This window comes from Sciurus vulgaris (assembly GCF_902686455.1).
Source record: "Sciurus vulgaris genome assembly, chromosome: 2".
NCBI classification, from domain to species: Eukaryota; Metazoa; Chordata; class Mammalia; order Rodentia; family Sciuridae; genus Sciurus; species Sciurus vulgaris.
In genome coordinates, this window is record NC_136462.1 from 7,045,988 (window position 1) to 7,066,830 (window position 20,843).

The window sequence follows — 20,843 nt, forward strand, 5'->3', positions numbered from 1 at the left end:
ACGGGGCTGCTGGTCAGCTGTTACCGGTGCTGCGCTTCAGATGTCTTTCTGTTAGATGCATCTCTGTGCTCCCGTGGTGCCTCTGCACAGCACACATATGGCGGACACTCATCCGAGGGTCACCTCTTAATGGCCTTCTTCCCAGAAGGCAGCAGGCGGGGTTGGTGGTGCCGGGGAGGGCACCTGGCCGGAGCTGTGCCCTTCCCTGTGCACTGTGTGCTCCTACACAAGCTCCTGTGTCCTATGAGGTGGTTCAGATATGAGGTGTCCCCAGAGCTCCTGGGACTTTCCTAAAACTTGGGATCCATGACGCTGGCCTCATTGGCCCAAGCTTGTCAAATGTGGAAGCTGGGCCTGGCCAGTCACTGGTGACTCCATGAAGACAGTTCTTACCCTCCTCTCACCTGCCTCAGGCGAGTTTTGCCAAAGTCAAAACAAAGAGCTTATTTGCACCATTGACAAATGAAGAGAAAGGGGAATTTAAGGTGGAGCATCAGACACTGGCCAAAGCAGGTGGCTGTGCCATACTGGTGTCACCCAGGTCCAGCCCTGGCAGCAGGCAGAGGGAGGGAAGGACCCCCTCTCTGAACACACAGAGCTGTGTGGACAGAGGCTGAGCCACGGTGACACTCCAGCCCCGGCTCTGTTGCCCCACGACCCCGTGGACTGCCAGGCTTCCTGGGGGCTTGCTGGCTGTCCCCGAGGCCCACTTCCAGCTTCAGGCAGGACTTCCCTCAAACACCCGCCTCCCAAACAGTGGCAACTCCCTCAAGGGTCACGAGGTGGGGAACACGGTGGGGATAAACAAGAGGAGGGCGAGGACGGCGGAGGGATCCCTCGTAACCTCCTCAGGCTGCCCCGGGCGGCGCAGCTCAAGTCTGAAACCCAGGGCAAGCCTGGAGAGGCCCTCCCGCCTCACTGGCTTGCGCCGACTCCTGCTGGCTCTGCCACGGAGACACCTGACCTGTGCAGGAGTCTGACGGGGGACTTTTGAAGTCAGAGGGCAGAAAACTCCGCCCTGAGATCAGGCCACGTCGCCATGTCCCTTTCTTCCTTCATTTTTGTTGTTGGTACTGGGGATTGAACCCAGGGGCTCTGCCACTGAACTACACCCCAGCCCTTGCCATTTTTATTTAAGTTGCTGAGGCTGGCCTCAACCTTGCAATCCTGCCTCAGCCTCCTGAGTCTCAGGGGCTACAGGTGTGGCCACCACGCCTGCCGAAGGGCAGGTGGGTCGCACGCGTGCGGGCCCCTGATCACTCCACCTCTGACCTCCTCCCCCCATGCCCTAAACCACCCTGCTTCTTATCCCATAAACACCCAATCCCTATCTTGAGGGGACTGATTTGAGACTTGCTCTGCACCTCCATATTTTGCAAAACGCAGCGTTCCGTGGCTGGCCTGCTGCTCGCAGGCACGGTGGGCCTGGTTCCGTGACACACTTGGTGCCTCCCTGAAGGCTTTCACAGCGCCAGCCTTTGACAGAGGTCCAACCGAGGATTCCATGTGAGGTCCGTCATCTGCCCACGTTGCAGAGGGGAGGAGGCCAGGCCCACGTGTCAGCTTCAGAGAGACTGAGGAGATGACAGTCCTGCCCGCACATCCTCACAGCCAGGTGGAGGCACAGGGCAGACGTGGGTCACCGGGCCTGCTCTTGTGGACGCTCTTCAAGCTGAGCCTGTGTGCACCAGGCTCTGTCACCGAGGCTGTGCGAACCCCAGCAGTTCCAGCGGTCTGGCCAACACAATTGCAGCCGGCCTCCGCGCTCCCCACACTCACACGGCTCCGGGGCTCAGTCACACGCTGACAGAAGGAATGGCGGCCTCAGGAAAACTGTCCCAGGATCTCCAACCAATGGCCGAGACTAGAGCAGGCGACATGCTCTTAGGGAAAATAAGTCCAGGGCCCCCAGAAGGCCCTAAGAGCCAGAGCAGCTGGGCTGAGCGGGAGGTTGTGTCCCGCAGCCCTAGACAGGCAGCAGGTGAGGTGGTCAGCTGGAGGTGGCCAGCAGGGGTGGCAGGAGAACGCAGTGGGATGGCTGGGGAGAGAGGACTCGGTTTATCAGCCTCTGTACCAGGTCCTGTGCAGAGGCTTCCTGAAGGACGCCGGGTTCCTCATGCTCATCCCGGAGCGGCGCTGCGAGCTCCAGTGCGTCCCTGGAGACCTGGATGCCTGAGGCCACGGTGTCTCGGGCCCGGCAGGTCAAGAGTGGAGCGGGTTTAACCAGGACAGAGGACTCTGGAGCTCCTGCCTCCTTGAGCCACCTGATTGCAAGGACAGGGCAAATGGGAGGGAGGGGGTAGGGGCCAGGGGCAGGCAGGAGGCACAAGAGAGGAGGCGACCCCTGCCCGCAGCACCCCAGCCAGCGCTTTCCTGGGCAGCTGGCAGGTGGCATACCGCAGCCTCTCAACACTGCGCCTCACGGCTGCTGTGCCCCTGCGTCGTGGCGCCTGGGAGAGGTGGGCCAGGAGGAGCGGCTGGCCCGGCGGGGCAGGCTGCCCTCACGGCACAGGGTCTGCCTCCTCTGCTGACACCCGTCTGGCCAGGACTGCCCGCAGAGGCCTATCGGGAACAGGGGTGGCCACACGGGCTGGCCTGGTGGGACCTGTGCTGTCCCGTCTAGTGCGCCCACTGGCCCTCCTTCCTGCCTTTCAGGCTCTGCCCACCCTGGGCTCAGAGGGTGACCTCTGTGGACCTCTGCCACTCAGCACGCAGGCGCCGCGGGAAGGCCCTCCCTTCCAGACCTGCCTCCCCTGAAGGAGGACGATGGACCACGAACCATGCAGCCCCCGAGCCCTACGACTCAGAAGGACACAGGAGGAAATCTGCCCAGTTGCTTCTGTGGCTCCCGGGCATCGTGGGATCCCCGTTTGGATCTGTGCCCGAGCAGCACGCAGCACCTAGGGAGGGAGCGAGGCCCGAGTCCTGGTGCAGAGCTCTGAGGCCCACCCCTGCGAGGCGCGGCGCAGGCGGCAGACGGCGGGCTCCTCTGCAGGGCGCTGCGGTTTGGTCCGCACGCCTCAGGCCCCAGTGGGCAGACGGGTGGGGCACCACTGAACCCTGCGGAGGAGGCCTTCCTCCTTCCGCCCTTGCACACCGTGCAGGCCGGCGGACGCCAGCCCCCAGCTCCTCTGGGACAGAGGGACGGGCTTGGTGTCCAGTTCATCTCTATAGGAAAGGCATCCCTTGGCCTCCTGAGAAGAGGGAACCTGAGATCCCAGGAGTGTCGGAGACAAAGCATCCGGCACCTGCTCCGTGATGCTTGATGGAATTTCTGGCTGGTGAACAGCAGCCACCTGGCCTGAGCTGGGCAGAGGCCCAAGAGCTCCCAAGCACCCTCCCCCGGCTCTCTCTGTCCCTCGGGCTGGCTCCTTTCTCTCCTTCCAGGAGGCCCTCATCCTGGATGGAGCCTGGCTGTAGCTCCCTCAAGGGTGCCACTCCTCTGGCAAGAAGGCCAGCATCCAAGAGGGATGGAGTCGTGACCAGGGTTTAAGCCCTGGCCTGGCCACTGCCCTGAGAGCTGCCTGGCCAGGCCACACAGGACTCGGCTGTGGAGCTGGACAGGTGCCCAGGAGGAACACCTCCCAGCGGGGCTCTGCTCCCTGCAGCACACTGCCAAACAAGCAGCCGGCCTGTCTAGGAACAAAAGCAGTCACTGTCCCCGCCAGTGGTACCTGACTGCCACCCGCTAAGCTTGCTGAAGGAACTGAGAGTTCCAGTCTTTCTCGCCCAGCCCTCGCCACATGAGCTTAGGCTCACAGTGGCCGATAAGCTGCACACAGGTCACGGTGCCAGCCTTGCCTGGGCGCCTGGGGCGCGGCTCCCTCTGTCCTCACGGTTGTGCTCCCAACGTGGCGCAGCAGAGGAAGGGCCTCTTGTAACCCTGCAGTGAAGGCGTGAGCCTGGCGGCCCTGGTGCCAGTGAGCAGCACCCCTTCCCTGGCCCCTGGCCCCGGCCCCGGCTCCTTACAAGGAGGGGTCCTGATGCCCAGGACAGGGTGGGGGCTTGCCGAGGTCATACCCACGCCAGGGCAGCCAGGGCTAGGACCCAGCCCTGGGCAGCCAGGCCGGAGCAGCCCCATAAGCGCAGTCCCGCTCAGGTGCCGCCTGGGGAGGCAGCTTCCCCGGTTCCTAATAAGCTCATTTCAGAACGTGAAACAAACCTTGACCTTAAACAATAACCGTATTAACAACCTTTCACACCTTTACAGTCCACAAAGCACCTTCAGCACCTTTGGTGATCAACCCCCCTAGTCCTCCAGGGTGGGGCTTACTGGCCCGTCTTCCTGTGTAGGGAAACTGAGGCTCGGAATGGTGAGCAGCCTCCCCAAGGCGGCTCGAGTCTCCAGCCAGCAGAGCTGCCCAGGCCCAGCCACGATGCTGTGTCTACCCTGCCACTGCTGCAAGGACCTCACTGAAACCCTGCAGTCGGTAGTGACAGACGCCCGTCCCAATGCCCAGCGCTCCTGCCCCCGCCCTCCACCTCAGGAGCTGGTGGGAGTGAAAGGAGAGGCCAGGCAGCAGGGAGGAGAAGAGCAGCTCTTGTCACCTACAGGTCACTCTGCAAAGCACGGTGCAGTCACAGTGGCAGAAGCAGAAACAGTGAAGGGTACACTCCCTGCTGACCATTACTGGCAGGGCTCCGCGGCACAATCCGCGAGTCGCCTCTTGCATCCCGGCCACCTACCTCTCCCTCCGCAGCCGCCTGGCCGGTACAGCAGTAACTGATACTCGGTCCAGCTGCCCAACGGGCTTCGCCACGTCAATCTTTAATGAAGCTCCTGCTAACCTATCAGAACCCTCCTGTCCACCTGATTCCAGCAAGCTCCAAGGCCCCGAGTGCTGTCCAGCCCCATGGGCTCACCACAGGCTTCCCACCATGATGGATGCACAGGGTAGGTGCGCAGGTGAAGGGAACAGGTGACCAGGCAGAGAGCTGCCGGGCACGGCGCGGCTTCGAGCCTGCTCCCCTGCCCTCCGCAGGCCTCGCGGCCCCCGGGCTCCCCTTTCTTACCGTCACTTCTGCTCTTTCCAAACCCATTTCAGTCATTCCCACTTTCCTTCCCAGCCCGACCAGCTGCCTGCACGAGGTTACCCCTCCAGCCTGCTCGGGGCCATCCTGCCCCACGGCTCTGGGCCCTCCACCCTCCACCCAGCCATGCCACAGGCCTCAGTGCTGCCATGCCTGTGTCTTCTTTGTGGCAGGCTGGTCCACACGCTGCTGACTGGCCCCAACCTGGTATCCGTAGGGCTGGTAGGTGGCTCTCTGCCTGGTGACACCTCCTGCCTGCTCAGGCAGAAGCCTCCCTGCCTCTGTCTCCTACTTCTGTGGGGTGGCGTACCCTGTGTGGCCGGGTCTGCGCTTGTTACCGATACCCTGAGCTTCCACTCACTTGCAAAGGCCTCTCTTCTTCTGTCCCCTCCCCTGAGGCAGGGCCTGCCACAGATGGTGCGGGAGGGAGTCCAGGTGGGCGTCCTCTCACAAGAGCAGCCCTGTCCCCCACTCCTGCTCTCCGCCTCCAGGAGTCTCCACGAAATGCCGGCTCTCCTGAACACGGTCTCCTGGGTGCATCTCCTCTGCTGTCTGGAGCCAAGGCTCAGGTGCTCTCATTTGGGGGCTTTCTAACGTCCCCAACAGGTCTCTGAGGAGGCTGGTCCCCTCGAGCCTGTGCTCACAAAGTAAACATGAGGAAGCACAGCTCCTGTCCGCTCCTCCTGGGCCAGGAGAGTGGTGGCTCCCACCGGTTTGCATGGGAAACCGTGGTGCTTTGGGGTCGAGGCCTCCTGAACTCCAGCTGCCTGCCCTGCCTGCCTCCTCCGCTCTGACAGGATGGAATCGGGGTCCTGGCTCTCTCACGCACTCTTGGACCTCCCTCGAAGCTCCAGTGAAAGCCCTTGCCCTAGGACACATACTCGAGCCCACCCCTAGGCCTGAGCCGCTCCGCGAGCCTCCCCTCCCCTCCCCCGGCACCCAGGATGGGCAGTGCTTCTGCATGTGGCACCAAGTGCCTGCGCCACTGCGCAGTCTGCTTCCTCTGTCGGACTACTCTTCTCTCCGACTGGCCAGCGTGGATCCTTGAGGACCCTGACCAGGCTTGCCAGCCCAGCTCAGCCTGCCTCTGTGGCTCGCTCTAGGCCCCCACAGGCTCTATCCTTTGCTCCTGGCACAGGACACCCTGTACAGTCTCTTCTGCACCTGGCTGTGAGCTCCATGAGCACAGGCCCATGTCCTCGCCCCCCGTGAGCTGGCGTACAGCCCAGAGGAGATGCTCGGCATTCATCAGATACCACTGTGCAGGCCCTGGGACATGGTGCACACAGAAACTGCTCCCCAGAACTCGCACTCTGGAGAGGAGAGACGGCAACAGGGAAGACAACGCAAGAGGCAAAGCGCCAGAGTGAGGAGTCGGGCTGGCACGTGAGGGCCTGTCCAAGACACTACCTCTCCGTCCAGGGGAAGGGAGAGGGGACACGAAGGGTGTGGTCCCTGAGTCAGGAGCTTGCTTGGCAAGTCTGGGGAATGGTGAGGAGGCTGGGGACTGGAATGGGGTGGGTGAGGGTGAGTCAGGAGGAAACCAGCACAGGACAACCAGGGGATAGACACAGTGGCCACACCTATTATCCCGGCTACTTGGAGGCTGAGGTAGGAGGATCGCAAGTTTGAGACCAGCCTTGGCAATGTAGGGAGACCTTGTCAAAAAAAAAAAAAAAAAAAAAAAAAAACCACAAATAAAATAAGTAAATGAATACTTGGCTGGGGTGTAGCTGGGTGGGGGAGCACTTGCCTAGCGACACGGACACATGAGGAAGAAAGCGAGCGCCAGCCAGTAGGGCCCTGTGGGTTCAGCAGGATCTGGGTCCATTCTGAGTGAGACTGAAGCAGCGGGAGCTCTGAGCAAGGACTGAGCTGGTCAAGATCTGAAAAGACCCATTGTCATGCTGTGCCTAAGAGGCACAGGAGGGCGCTGGGCTCTGGGGCAGGCGGGTGGAGTAGGTGGCTACTGCAAGGACCCGCTTGTCCACAGAGGCAGGCAGGCCTCCTGCCCACACCTGTCCATTTTAGAAACCAAAAGCTGCACCCCACGGGCAGCACTTGGTTTCTGGGCCTGGGGACAGTTCCTTACTGACGTATTTGAGCTGTCTCTCACGCTGTATGAGCTAAAGCTGACAGAAGCTACTTGTGAATTTCTTTTCTCTTCTTTGTTTTTTTTCTTTTTCTTTCTTTTTTTTTTTTTTTAATACACAGGCCTCACTAAGTTGCCCAGTCTGGCTTTGAACTTGTGACCCTCCTGCCTCAGTTTCCTAAGTAGCTGGGATCACAGGTGAGCACCACTATGCCCTACTCATGAATACGTTCTTAGGAAAGAGACTGCATACTATGTGAGCATTAGCGAATTCTCACTGACTTTAGAAGACACGGGCACCTACCTCACAAGATGGGCCTGGTTAGATGTCCTCAACAACCAAGAAAGGCTGTGGCTTAGAGGTGCGGGCTGCAGCCTGCTCCTGGACTGGGAACCAGGAAACGCAGTCGCCTAGGGGCTCTCACTAGGCAAGTCACTCAGCTGGGTGCGCCGCCTCCAGTCCCCTGTCCCTGACAATCTCAGGGATGCTGTGAAAACCCAGGGAGCCTGGCAGCACACGAGGGCATGGAGAGGCCTTGCTCCATTCTGCAGGAGTCACAGCTCAGCCCTGGGTTTTGCTGCAGAGAGTGCTGGGGGTGCGAGCCCAGGGCAGTGTCTGGGGACTCGGGTCCCCAGGAACAGCACAGCCTGTATTCTCCTCTACTTTACAGCGTACAGACCACACTCCCAACTACCTTATCACGACAGCCTGAGGTGGTTAAGATGACCACATGAAAGATGAGGAAACTGAGGCTCGTCCACCCTTCACACCTGCTCCGTGTGACAGCCAGGGACAGCATGGTCACCTGTCTCCAGTCTGTGCCCTGTCTATCAGTCACTTGTGCTGACCACAGGGGGCTGGCCTTACCTGGCTCTCACTGACCCTCCCAGGAGCCGCCCACTGGGGTGCACCAGGCAGGCACTGGTGTGACCAAGCTCCACAACGGCCCTGACTGGGCATGGAAGACGTACCTGTGGAAGGTACGTCTACCTGTAGAAGACGTGGTGAGAAGCCTGGAGCAGTCTTGACACAGGAGAGAACCCTGGGCTGGTGGAAGGGGAAGGAGGTAGCCATTCTTTTCTAGGGGGTAAACTGCAAATGAGCAGATGGCCATGTGGAATGTTAGGGCAACCCCCAGGGGACACATCTCACTACCAGTACGAGGGAACCGCAGGCCAGGCGCAGACGCTCCTCAGACCTTGATCTGAACATGAACTGCCCGGATCTGCGCACTCTGCCATGCTGCTGGTCACGCCTCACCAGGGGCTCCAGCCCCACGGGCCAGGCCTGCTGCCCTCAGAGCGCCATCCGGCTCTGTCACGGGAGCAGAGGTTGACAGTGACATACGCAGGTGGTTCTAAAGAGGGACTTAGATTGTTGAAGTAACTTTCAGTGATAAAGAACTTTTACAAACACGGACTCAACACAACATCCCTGTGACCCACTCTAAGATGGAGAAAGGCTGCCCCAGATGCATCCTTGGCACACTGGTCTGAGGCCACGTGGGGTGCTCCTTCTGCAGCGCGCGCCTCAGGGTACGTTCCTCCAGGCAGCTGGCGGGAAGGTGATCCTCGGTTTGGGGCGTAGCTTAGCAGGCCAAGGTGACGGGTGCGATGTCTGTGTGAGACAATTCCATTGACCATGTCCCTCAATCACAGATAGCACCCCTCACCTTGAGCCCAGTTTCACAGGCCGCAGTGCTGCTGGTCCAGGAACTTCCTTTCAGTCCACAGGGCAGGAGGTGGGTCAGGTGGCCTCAGGTCTGCGAGGCGCACAGGACACGGGAGGAACGGGCGAGTCCACTCACTCACACTCCATTCCTGCTGACACGTCACTCTCTCTCTTGGATGCAGGACACAGACTGGGGAAGCAAGGGACCTGCCCCGAGGAGCTCACAGTCTAGCCTGGCTAAGGGTCCAAGGTGGAGGAACACTGGTGTTGTGCTCACAGCTGAGAGGGCGCCACACAGCAATGCTAAGGATGAGCAGAGGCCACCAGGACACAGGCCAGGGGCCTGCCAGGGCCATGCCGAGAGGTGGGAGCACCACTGCCCCAAGGCAAGCAGCAGACTAAGGCCAGACTCCCGACCTCCCGCCGACTTGGTGGACTCGCAGCGGGCTGGACATTGCTGGGGCTCAGACCCTGCCAGCGTAGGCGTCTTCCTGCCTCCAGTGAGTCTAGGCCAAGCTGCTGCTATTGCTAATTGTACACTGGTCATGCTGCAGCCCTCCACATCTGTGCTGTGCCATGTGCCCTGGAGCCTTTGATGCCCATCATCTCCCACTGTGGAGAAAAGGAAGCCAAGGCCCAGGAAAGGGCAGGGGTTTGCCCAAGTCCCTACTACGTACCTAGACAGCATAGCCAGGCCTAGCCCAGGTCTCCTGCTTTCCTGCAGCACCATGGCCTCTGAGTCCCCAGAGCAGATGGCAGTTCAGTGGGCACCACAGAGAAGGGCTGCTAGCCTGGTCAAGACTGGAGGACAAGCAGCATTCCGCATCCCAGGGAGGACTCTGAGGCACCTGACCTGAGGGAGGTCACACGGCCAGGGAATGGTGGGGCCAGGACTAGGGTCAGCCTCCTGAGTCCCAGTCTAGGAGAACAGAACCTGGAGTCTGCCCTGGGCTGCTGAGTTCCAGAAGGTGGAAAGGCCAGGGCAGCTCAGGGCAGACTTCGAACTCTGGGTGGCTGCCAAGCATCTCCCCTGCACGCGCTAAGAGGCAGAGGGGATGAGATAGCATAAACCTGCCACCTATAGGGCCAGCAGGCTGGGCACACTGCACCAAAGGGCTGCCTGCAGGAAGCACACTAAGTGCATCCCTACCTCCATCTGGCGGAGGTGGGGATGCTGGCCACACTGCCCCATGGGAGGTAGCAGTGTGGACTTGGTGTGGACTGGGGGTGGCAGAGGTCGGGCTCTCTGCAGCACGCGTACCTCCAAAGCCCTCAGTAAGGCCTCAGCGAGGCCCCCCGCTTCCTCTCCTGCACCCAGAGAGGCCACTCCAAGGTCAACACTCCAAGACCCTCCACTGGTCTGTCAGTGGAGCTCAGGAGGGACTGGGCTGCACGGCAGAAGGGCCAGGTTTCTTTTTCAGGTCTCTGCAGTGACTCATTCCAGGAACCCTTTCTCCAGCAGGTGACCAGACTTCTGCCAAGTGAAGATCATTGGTACTGCTACTGTTATTAGTCTTTTCAAGGCATAACTAGCTCTTCCTCATCACAATGGGAGCTTTGCAAGGGTCATAAAGAGCCCCACGCAAAGGGAGAGCCTGAGTGAGGACGGAAGGGGCAGGCTTTGAGGAATTGCTGGGAAAGGGGATGACTCCCCAGGGACGGTGTGGAGAGCAGCAGATTCCCAGGATGTCCACTGGGGAACCAGAGGCCAGTTTCACCAACCAGGAGGCACGGCCCATGAGATTACTCAAGCTTCAAGATGGTGTTTTCCACACTTTTAACCAATTAGTCAAACATGAGCAAAGGAGCAGCCAGAGGCAGATCTGAGCAGCGCTGCAGAGGCATGGCCGAGGGTGTGGCAGGGAGGAGGGAGACCCGAACGGCATCTACTACCTAAAGAAAAAAGGAAAGCAAACTAAAATGCTTTCCTTCTTCTCACGCGGACCAAGATTGATGGGAGTCATAAGGCCTCACGCTATGAAGGTGCAGGCAAGTGACCCCTGGGCTGCACAGAACTTAGACTAGGACATTCATTCTGGAAGGCACTTGGTAGGGCATTGAAAGTGCACGTTGTCTGACTCGGAAATGTGCCCCAGGACAGAAGTGGACAATTGTGCAGAGGGACAAACAACCATGGAATGCCCACTGCTGCAGGGACGCAGAGGTGAAGCATTGGGACAGCCAACGTGTTTGAAAGCAGAAGGTCCAGCCAGGGGCCGTGGTGTGCATGTAGTTCCAGCTCCTTGGGAGGCGGAGGCTGGAGGATCACTTGAGCCCAGGTCTGAGGCCAGAGCTTGATGCCACCCTGGGCAAGACAGTCTCAAGAAGGAAAAAAACAAAAAGAAAACCAAAGGCTGCGAACCTTGTGTCCCTGCATGGTGTTCCACGAAGCCCCGGGCTGCACAGAGGGTGGGGCCCATGCCCCTTGGCACAGAAAGACAGGCCTAGGAGACCTGTTCCTCCACCCAGAGCACAGCACTCTGACACCCTCCACAGGGGCGTCTGTGGACACTGAGTGTGTCCTCCAATTTAATTCAATTCTGACACCAACTACCAAAGTCTGTGCAGACCCGGGGTTACAGGCTCAGTCCCACAGGTCTGGTCCCATTAGGCACCAATTGCAGTAGTAAGTCCCCAGGCTTCTGTCTGACCAGCTTCAATGGGTTCCCACACCTCTCCTCAAGTTTGATAGCTTGCTCCATAACTCACATGGTTCAGGGAGACCTCGAGTTATTAAAAGAGTACAGATGAATGGCCAGATGCAGAGGTGCACAGAGTGAGGTCCAGAAGACCCTGAGCTTCTGTCCCCAGGGCGTCGGGGCATCATCCTCCCGCACCCACAAGTGCTCTCCCACTCAGAAGCTGTCCAGTACCCCTGCCTGGGGTTTCTAAGGAGGTCCCTCAGGTAGGTGTGACTGATGACATATCAGCACTGGGTGTTTGGCTCAGTCCCCAACCCTTCTTCCTGGAGGTCATGGGGTGGGTGGAAAGTTCTGTCAGGGTGGCATGACTAGCACTCTAGGCCTCCAGCCACCAGCACATTAACTTACAAAACGACACCCTTTCACTCCAGAAGTTCCAAGGGTCTTAGCAGCTCTGGTGTCAGGAAGAGGGGCTAAGATCAAACATCGTACAAGGGATGCTTCCTTTGTCACTCCTGCTGCCCAGGAACTTAGGGGGCTTTCAGAAGCTCTGGGCCAGGAGGCTGGCAGGGGCCCAGTCTGCCTCTCGTTAGGTTTTAGCAGGTTGTAGGACAGTGTAGGCCGTGCTGGGGAACTGCCACTCCCTCCTGTATGAACTCGAAGGCCAGGGGTGATGCCCCAGTGTTAGTGGCAGTAGCTCTGGGCTCTGTGTGGCGTTACAGGTAATTCCCCCTTTCTTGTCCTTAGGTGAATAAAGCCTGGTTCACTCAGTGCCTGCTCCTGGGAGGTGCCTGGCCCCTCGGGAAGTAAGGAACAGCCTCCTGCTCCAGACTCCTCACAAGGCCGTAGCTGCCCCTGCTAGTGGATGTGCTGGCAGTGTCTGAGGGGAACTAGATCATCAAGCCAGACCATGTACGTCAATGATCCATCAGGGCAGGAATGACCTGAAGAGGTGGAGATCAAGTCCAGATCTGCCCTTTCACAGATGTCCCCATCTAAGGCCCACAGAAGGGACATGGTGCAGGTCATGTGTGAGTCAGCTGCTATCATTCAAAAGCACACAGAAGAGCAGACTCTCTAAGGCTCCCAGACCATGACCTGATGCCTGGGAAGAGAACGATCTGTAGGCGGGGAGGGAACGTGAGCTGGGCGGGCGCCCAGCAGCAGTGTGCGCAGAGGAAGTCCAAGGGAGCTTTCTGGAATTGGCATCAGCAGTTCAAGAACTGATGACTGGGCAGGCCACTGGGCAGGGGCTGGACCCCTGCCATGAGCCAGGATCACTGTCTTCCAGGTGAGGCGACTGCCGGGGGGCACAGCCCAGGAGCAGCAGCAGGAGCAGGAGCTGGTGGCTTCCCCTGACCCCGGAAGCAGCAGAAGCAGAGAAGCAGGGGACTCTAAACTAGAAACCCCAAACTTCTGTCCTACTGAAGATTCGGCAGACACATCCCTGTTGTGGATCCCAGGACCCCATCTCAGTAAGTACGTCACAGCAGCTGGCCTGACCCCCACTGGAAATGCAAGCCAAGGAGTAAGTGCTTTTGGGTCTGGGGAAGTGCCCCCTATACCAATGAGGCCTGTGGGGCTGCTGGGCTGGCCTCACTAGGCCACTTGGTGGGAGCCTGTCCTTAAGAAGGGTGGGAAGGGGGCACACGAAGAAGTAGGCTGACAGAAACAGAACTCCAGGCCACGGAGGGAAGACCTAGGAGTCACCACTACTATTATCACTGCCTCGTCTTCCACGAGGCCAACAGGCCCGAGTTCCACCTGGGCCTGGGCACCGTCACACCTTACTGCATCACACAGCACCCAGGAAAGCTGGATCGTGTCGCCTGCAGCCATGCTCTGTGGAGTGGACCCCTGTGACCCAGCTAGGCTATAGCAGTGTTCCACCGTGGGGCCCAGAGCCAAGAAACACCTGGCACTTCTTCCTGCTCACTCAGAAGAGAGCGCCCCTCATCCCAGAAGAGGGCTAATGTCCATTTTTGTAGCAAAGGCCTCAGCCCTCCCTCTGAAACTGGCGCCGCGTGAACGCTGAGAGCCGCACGTGGCCTGGCATCTTTGCTTACTGCTGTGCGCCAGCTGCTCACCTCAGCCTGCGCTGTCCTGCAGGTGTGCAGGGCGCTCTCGTGCAGGCCCGCCCTTCCGGAGTCCTTGCAGCCTCCTCCCTACCTGCACCAAGCCCCGGGGTGCTGCGCGTCCTCAGCCCCTGAGCTGCAGGTCCTCTGCCCGGGACACCCATGTGCACCTGTCTGGAGAAGTCCTGACCCCTCACCTTCCCAGCTGAGACGTCACCACTGCTGTCAAAGCCTCCCTTGGTGACCCACATGGGAAGTCACCCGCTGCTGTTCCTCTGTTCCCCGAGTGCCCTGCATGTAGCTTTATCAGAGCACGTACTGCAATTACAGGTTCAGGTACCATCTGCCCAGAACACCCGGGATGTGCCTCGGGGGAGACATCTTATCTCTTCTGCCCAGCCAGTTTCGGGCACTCAGTGAGTATTTAGCAAACATTCGTTAAACATGGATAATCGAATCCAGGAATAAACTGTTGATTGTTCCCTCGATTCATGCCAAAGATGTGCTCTAGAATATGGGAGAAGGATGGCCAAGATAAAACAGATCTGAACGTGGAGCTTCAGGAGCACATTGGTGCAAGCATGTATCTCACAGATGGCAAACAGATTCAGCGGCTCGGGAGGCTGGAGCAGGAGAGTGCAAGTTTGAGCCCAGCCTCTGTAACTTACTGAGGCCCTCAGCAACTTAGCGAGACCCTGTCTCAAAATAAAAGATAAAAACGGCTGGGGATGTCACTCAGTGGGTTCAAGCCCCGGCGCTCACCCCCAAAGAATACCCTCTCAGTCTTCCCTCCTTCACACAGTTAATACCTGTCTACACCTGAGGTCGGGCAGCAAGTTTGTCTGAGGACTCACACAATGTCACTCCATGCAGTAGCAGCGCCAGGTACAAGAAGGACAGAGAGGTCTCAGCACCAGGCTGAGGCAGAGCCCTGCTTACCTCCCTCCTGGGAATTCATGATGTTCAGGGCAAACAGCATGGCGTTGGAGAACGTGGTAGCCTCTTCCTTACTTGCAAAGTTCAAGCCGTAGACCTGGCGGGCGTCGCGCCACTGGTGGAAGGTCGGCGTTGCCTGATTGTACTTCAGCCCCTTCACGATGGAGTAATTGATCACAACCTGGGGAGAAAGGGAGACCTGCTGTAAGAGACATGTATGTGAGCTGAGAGGCGCTGTGGGTGCAAGGAGACCGTACCCATAGACGCAGGGTGCGGGAGGGATGCCGAGCAGAGGAGCACGACCACGCTTCCGTCAGGCCAGGCCTGCAGCACGGCGAGGGCTGAGCAACTCCCTGCCATGTAACGCTTGAAGCTGCCCCAATGGCAGGCCTGGTTGACCCTGGGTCTTCGAGGCCATGCCCTTCAGGAGTGCTACACGTGGTGGGCACTGCCCCTCTCTGGGGCTGTTTCTCTAATTACAAAGCTGGGATGATGACATGTCCCTGTGGGTAGGTGTGAGGATCATGCAATGCTTGGTATCTTATCCACACCTTCTCTGTGTCTTCTGGACCTAGAGCTCTTTGCGGGCACCTGTCTTCTGCAAGTCACTACTCTTCCTGTAGCCCTCTGCCTACTGTCTGGTGCTTAGAAAGCATCAATGAAAGAGTAATTAGTTAAAAGGTCAACTTGGAAAAGTTAATGTGGCGCACAGATACACAGCACTGCGAATGAATTTATTATTATTATTTAAAAATTTTTTTAGTTGTAGATGGACACAATACCTTTATTTTATATATTTATTTTTATGTGGTGCTGAGGATGGAACCTAGTGCCTCACATGTGCAAGGCAAGGGCTCCACCCATGAGCCACAACCCAGTCCATGTATTTATTATTAATCAATCAATGAGCATCACCTGATTGCCAGGAGCAACAGCAGGGCCACCAGGGAGAGACGCAAAGGAGACAGACACAAGCCAGACCCGCAGGGTTAGCAGAAGAGACTCAGCAGTGAGCTGTCTGGCTGCTGAGCTTCTGCTCCTCAGACATTTGGAAGAGAAGTGTGTCAAGTACTTTAGGACTCTAGCAAGAGGCACTCAGTGAAGGCCATGAGGCTGGAGAAAACACTGCGGGCTGGACCCTCTAGCTCAGAGTCACGTGGCCTAACACAATGGAACTTACTAGTTACCAGTGTTCTGGTCTGTGAAATGGGAAGCACATGACAGAGCTGTGGTCCAGCGCCCTCGTGCTGCCCTGTGAGGATTAAGTTACGTCTGTGAAGGCTGATGCGGTGGTACACGCCTATGAGCCCTGCTACGCTCCTGATGCAGGAGGATCACAAATTGGAGGTCAGCCTGGGCAACTCAGTGAGACCCTGTCTCAGAATAAAAAGGGCTGTGGATGTGGTTCTGTGGTACGGCGCCCCTGGTTTGATCCCCAGTACCACACACAGACGTGCACGCACAGACACACTTAGAAATGTGAAGTCTCGCACAGGTGAGGGCATACAGTGGCTGCTACACATCAAGGTCCCTATAAATCACGAATGCAGGCAGAGTCCAGATGAGGCTGACGGCCACCGTCAGGGACTTGACAGATGGGTTTTGCTTTAGGAGTAGTGCAAGATGCTTCTTGGATCTGGCGAGGCTTTGATTTCCAGGCTCTGTGACCCAGGTTGGTGACCACTCTCCCCACTGTACCCCTGCAGGATGGTGAGCTCAGGAAGAGGTCTGAGGGGCCAAAGGGACATGACTAAGATGCCTCGGACACTGCGAGGGTTCTGGCACGCTGTTCTTCTTCCTGCCCCCACCATGGTGCTGCTGGGAAAGGTGACGCTGGAGGACGGCGAGGAAGGGCAGCATCTGGACAAGCGCTCCTCCCGACTCGGCCAGGTGGAAGCTGGGTGTGGTCCTCCTGAGCGAGCAGGCCAGGGACACAGTTGTCACACTCGCCACATACCGACAGCATGTTTCCAGCAACGTCTGTGCAGAGTCCTGCCTGGCTCTCTATGGTGCTCCTTGCACCAGGAGGACAGATTCACGTGTCCACATAGTGGAACCAACAGGATGCAGCCTGATAGAGCAGTTGATGAGAGCAGCAGGTGATGATAGCAGTTCTGGGTCATTGGAAAGGGTGGAGGCTTCCTGGAGCACACGTATCAAGAGAACTGCAAAGTAATGGTAGTTACAAGAGCTCTTAAGGTCCAGGGACATCTTAAGAGAACAGTGACCAGAGTGCAGGCGGTAAGAACTGGCTCCTTTCTGCTGCGGTGAGTCTGTCGGAAGCTGTGCTCAGTTTTCTGTTTTTGTGTCACTTTAGTGGACATTAACAAACTGGAGCTAGCCACAGGAAAATGTTTTAAGTGGGAAAAGTCCTAGAAACCACATTATATGAAGAATGTTCCAGGGATAACAAAGCAAATTTGAACAAGACTCCCAGGCAGGTCTTGTGAGAGCCACCTCCAGCTACTTGAGGGGAGGCTGGGGGAATGAGGCTTGGCTTCCTAGGGTGCTGCATCTCTGGCTGGCTATGTACTTGGGGGAGAATGGGGAGGAGATCAGTGCCTACCCAGAATATGGATAATCACTGAAGGAAACTCACTGGGATTATGGAATTCGATCTTCTCTTTTCATAATTGGGAGGTTGAGCCTGCAGAGAATGGGAGACTCGCCCCTGTTGCAGGTAGGTTAACGGGAAGACTGGATTGCAGGTCAGGCCTGCAGCCTAGGAGCTGCCTCCTACCACCAGTAGGATGGATTGACCCTTCTTCCCATAATCCCCTCCAGTCTCGCCCTGACCTCTGGAGCCTTGTGGATGGGATCTGGCTGCTGGAGGTTCAGGGGGCTAGTGACTTCCTAAGAGATGTCTCTGCTCTGTAGTTCTCAGGGTCCTTGGCTGCACATGCTGGCCTCTGACCCCACACTCTCTGGCAGCCACTGCTGTTGGGTCTACACTTGGAGACTACAGGCTGCCCACCAGCACTTCCGGCTGCCATTCACTCACACCCCAAATCCAGGAGTGCTGTGGAGACAGTTACTATACCAGGGACGAGGAAAGCAGAGGGTTTCGAGTCAAAGGGTTTGGGTTAAGACCCTGGTTTTACTGCCTTTTAGTTGAGTAACTCTGGCCACATTGTATCAGTCTCCTCATGTAAAATGGAGATGGCATCATAAACAAGGCTGCCCTGGACATCCTTGGAAAGATGCATTTCTACAGAAGTTAGGAGACACTTCTATGAGCACCACTGCTAGAAGGGAATGACCATTTTAAAACTTATTTTGACCGTTTGAAAATACACTTCTAAACCCTCTAAAGGAGAGCCCAATGCAGCGCGTTTTGGATACACATGTTGCTGACACATACTGTGTCACTTGACCATCTGCAGGAAGGGGTCCTGTGTGCCCAAGTGCCAGGTAGACCTGACCGCTGGTTGCTCCATCTCAGTAACTGTCTGGTGCTTCCACTGCTCTGTTGACTCTGCTTAGAACATTGTGGGACCTTGGGGACATTGCACTGGGGCAGGTTCATTTTTGGATATGGTGGCTTCATTTAATGTCCCTCTCCAAGCACTCCCTTCAGAGATAACCACGTTTCTGACTTCTGACACCTTCAGTAACTCTTGCCTGTCCTTGAACTTCATAGAAATGAACTCATGGTGTATATTCTTCTGTTTCTGACTTCTTTCACTCCATATAATGCCTGAGATTCATCCATGCTATCGCCTGTATCAGATTTTTTTTTTTTTCAGTACTGAGGACTGAACCCAGGGGTGCTATCACTGTGCTTTGTCCCCAGACCTTTTTATTTGGAGACTAGATTTTGCTAAGTTGCTGAGGCTGACCCTGAACTTGCAATCTGCTGCCTCAGTTCTCGAGTTGCTGGGATTACAGGTGTGGCACTTAATTCTTTTTGATTGCTCCATGCTTTCCATTTTGAATCACAAATAACTTCTCCGCTCTCCTGCAGGTAGACTCTTGGCTAGTTTCCATCTCTTGATGTTATGAAAAAAACTGCTATGAATATTTTCAACGTGTCTTCTAGTGGACACAGGCACTCATTTCTCTTGCATATGTCCCAGGGAGAGGGGCTATGTGGCAGGTGTGTAGTTATCTAATTTTACTAGGTTCAATCAAATAATTTTTCAAAGCTGCTGTTCTAATCTTCCCTCCCAGCAGCAGTACACAGGCACCATGTTGCTCGGCCCTCGGCGTTGTCAATGTCCCCAGCACTGGCCTCTTGGTGTGTGGGTATGGTCACTGCAGTTTCCTCCCTCGGTCCCTTCACTGGGATGGAACCCAGGGCCTTGCATGTCCTGGGTGAGCTGTGCTCTGCCCACAGTGGAGTTTCCATCTGGACTTCCCTGGAGACCTTTCACACACGCACTGGTGTGTTCCACTGCTCTCTTAAGAAATCCTCATTCAAGTTTGGTTTTTGCTCAATTCTGAAAAAAATATCTGTCTCTTGCTAAATTATAGGAATTCAACATATATCCTTTGTCTCATTTAAATCTATGTATTGCAAGTATCTTCCCCAGGTTGTGGTTTACCTTTTCTTGCTCTTAGTACAGTTTGTTTTTTTTTAAATAGTTTTTAGTTGTCAGTGGACCTTTATTTTATTTACTTATATGTGGTGCTGAGAATTGAACCCAGTGCCTCACACATGCTAGGCAAGCGCTCTGCCACTGAACCTCAGCCCCAAACCAGTACAGTTTTTTAATGAAGAAAAGTCTCAATTTTAATGAAGCCCAACAATGTTTCTTCTACAGTTAGTTTCCTGGGTCCTGTTCAAGAAGCTCTGCTTCTCCAATGCCTGCAGGTTTTCCCTGCATTTTGTTCTAAAATGCAAATCTTCAGTGCAAATCTAAATCTTCCATGCAAATCTAAACTGTCAATCTTTACTGATTTACTTGCCACCCTTTTGTGATGAGGTCTCGCCATGTTGCTAGGTCAGTCTCCAACTCCTGGGCTCTGGTGGACTCCCGCCTCCCCCCATGACAGGGACTGTAGGGTAAGCCCTGTGCCAGCTTGCTGTTAATCTTCATTGAAGACTTGTGACACGGCCCAGCCCACTGTTGGTTTTGGTCAATGTTGAGACCAAACCACTTGAGAAGACTGAATATAATACAGCTATTGCTGGTAGTTTCTACAAATGCAAATCAGGCTGAGTTTCCTATGCCTTTGCTAATTTCCACTGTTCACTGCTGGTCAGACCACTACTTGGAGGTATGATTAGACTCTCCACATTTGCTCCTGAATTGGTCTATTTCTCGGAACCTACAGATTGGCCCATTTTTGTTTTCTACGTTTAGAACATATAGTATCAGATGCATACAAAGTGAGGGTTGCTCTGACTTTCCTTTCAATTAACCCTTTATCATGAAAAAGGTCAGTCTTTCTCTTTAGTAAATCTTGTTGCCTTGAGGTCTATGTTAACCAACCATACTAGTTCATTTTGGTTAAGTGTTCATAAAGGTTATCTTCTCACACTCTTTTTCTTTCACCCTCCTCTAATCAGCTTTATTTTAAATTTCATTTTCTAAGACTTGGCAGGACTTATCTGGATGAAGAAGGGGTAGGGCTCAGTGGTAGAGCACTTGCCTAGCAAGCTCAAGGCTCTGGGTTCAATCCCCAGCCTGGAAAAAAAAAAAAAAAAAAAAAAAAAAAAAAAAAAAAAAGACTCATCTGGATCCTTTTGAAGGATCAGCTTCTTTTAGAATGTTGTGCTTCCTGAATAGGAGCCCATAATTGCAGTGCTTGCTTGGGTTTTATTTTGGGGTGTGTAGGAGTAAAGGGGACTGCCTTTCCAAGTCTTTTCAAGGAAGCTCTGCCACTCTAAATACTGATACGTTTCTGAAGCCTCAGAGGAATAGTCAAGAGTCCTTTACAAAACAAGCTGTTGGAGAGAACTATCCTCTTGACCCTATGTGTTTACTTGCATCTTGAAATGACAGGATCTGCAGCTTGGCAAAGATGCTTGAGGCATTGTCTCAGCCAAGTCTCTACCTAAGGAGAGACTGTTCTTCTCAGAATCTTACCACAAGGCAGCCAGCCTCAGGTAAAGTGTTTGTGTATTAGGCTGTTTTCCATTACTATAGGGAAATACCTGAGGGAGTCTAACTTTATAAAGAGAAGAGGTTTATTCATATCATAGTCCTGGAGTCTCATGGGGTCATATTCGGTGACAGCCTTCTTGCTAGCAAAGTTCGAGAAGGTGCAGGGCATCCCATGGCAAGAGTCAGGAGGCCTACGGGCATGCCCCTTCTTGGCCCGAGGGCTCTGCCCTGATGATCTCATCCAATCCGGGCACCTCCCCAAGGCCCCACCTCTAAACACCATTGCCGGATTAATTTCTTTTCTTACTTCCTAAGGATGTGGATTAAATTCCAACGTGTGAACCC

The 20,843-nt window shown here is 55.8% G+C and overlaps 1 protein-coding gene across 6 annotated transcripts in view; it reads right to left on the bottom strand.

Moving 5' to 3' along the window:
• The window catches only part of EVL (Enah/Vasp-like), a 141,601-nt gene that overhangs the window by 19,805 nt on the left and 100,953 nt on the right, over positions 1 to 20,843 (bottom strand). For all 6 annotated transcript variants that reach the window (XM_079129514.1, XM_079129516.1, XM_079129517.1 and 3 more), the window contains exon 3: positions 14,452 to 14,629. In XM_079129514.1, the coding sequence (XP_078985640.1) occupies positions 14,452 to 14,629 (178 nt within the window). The remainder of the gene's footprint in view (positions 1 to 14,451; positions 14,630 to 20,843) is intronic.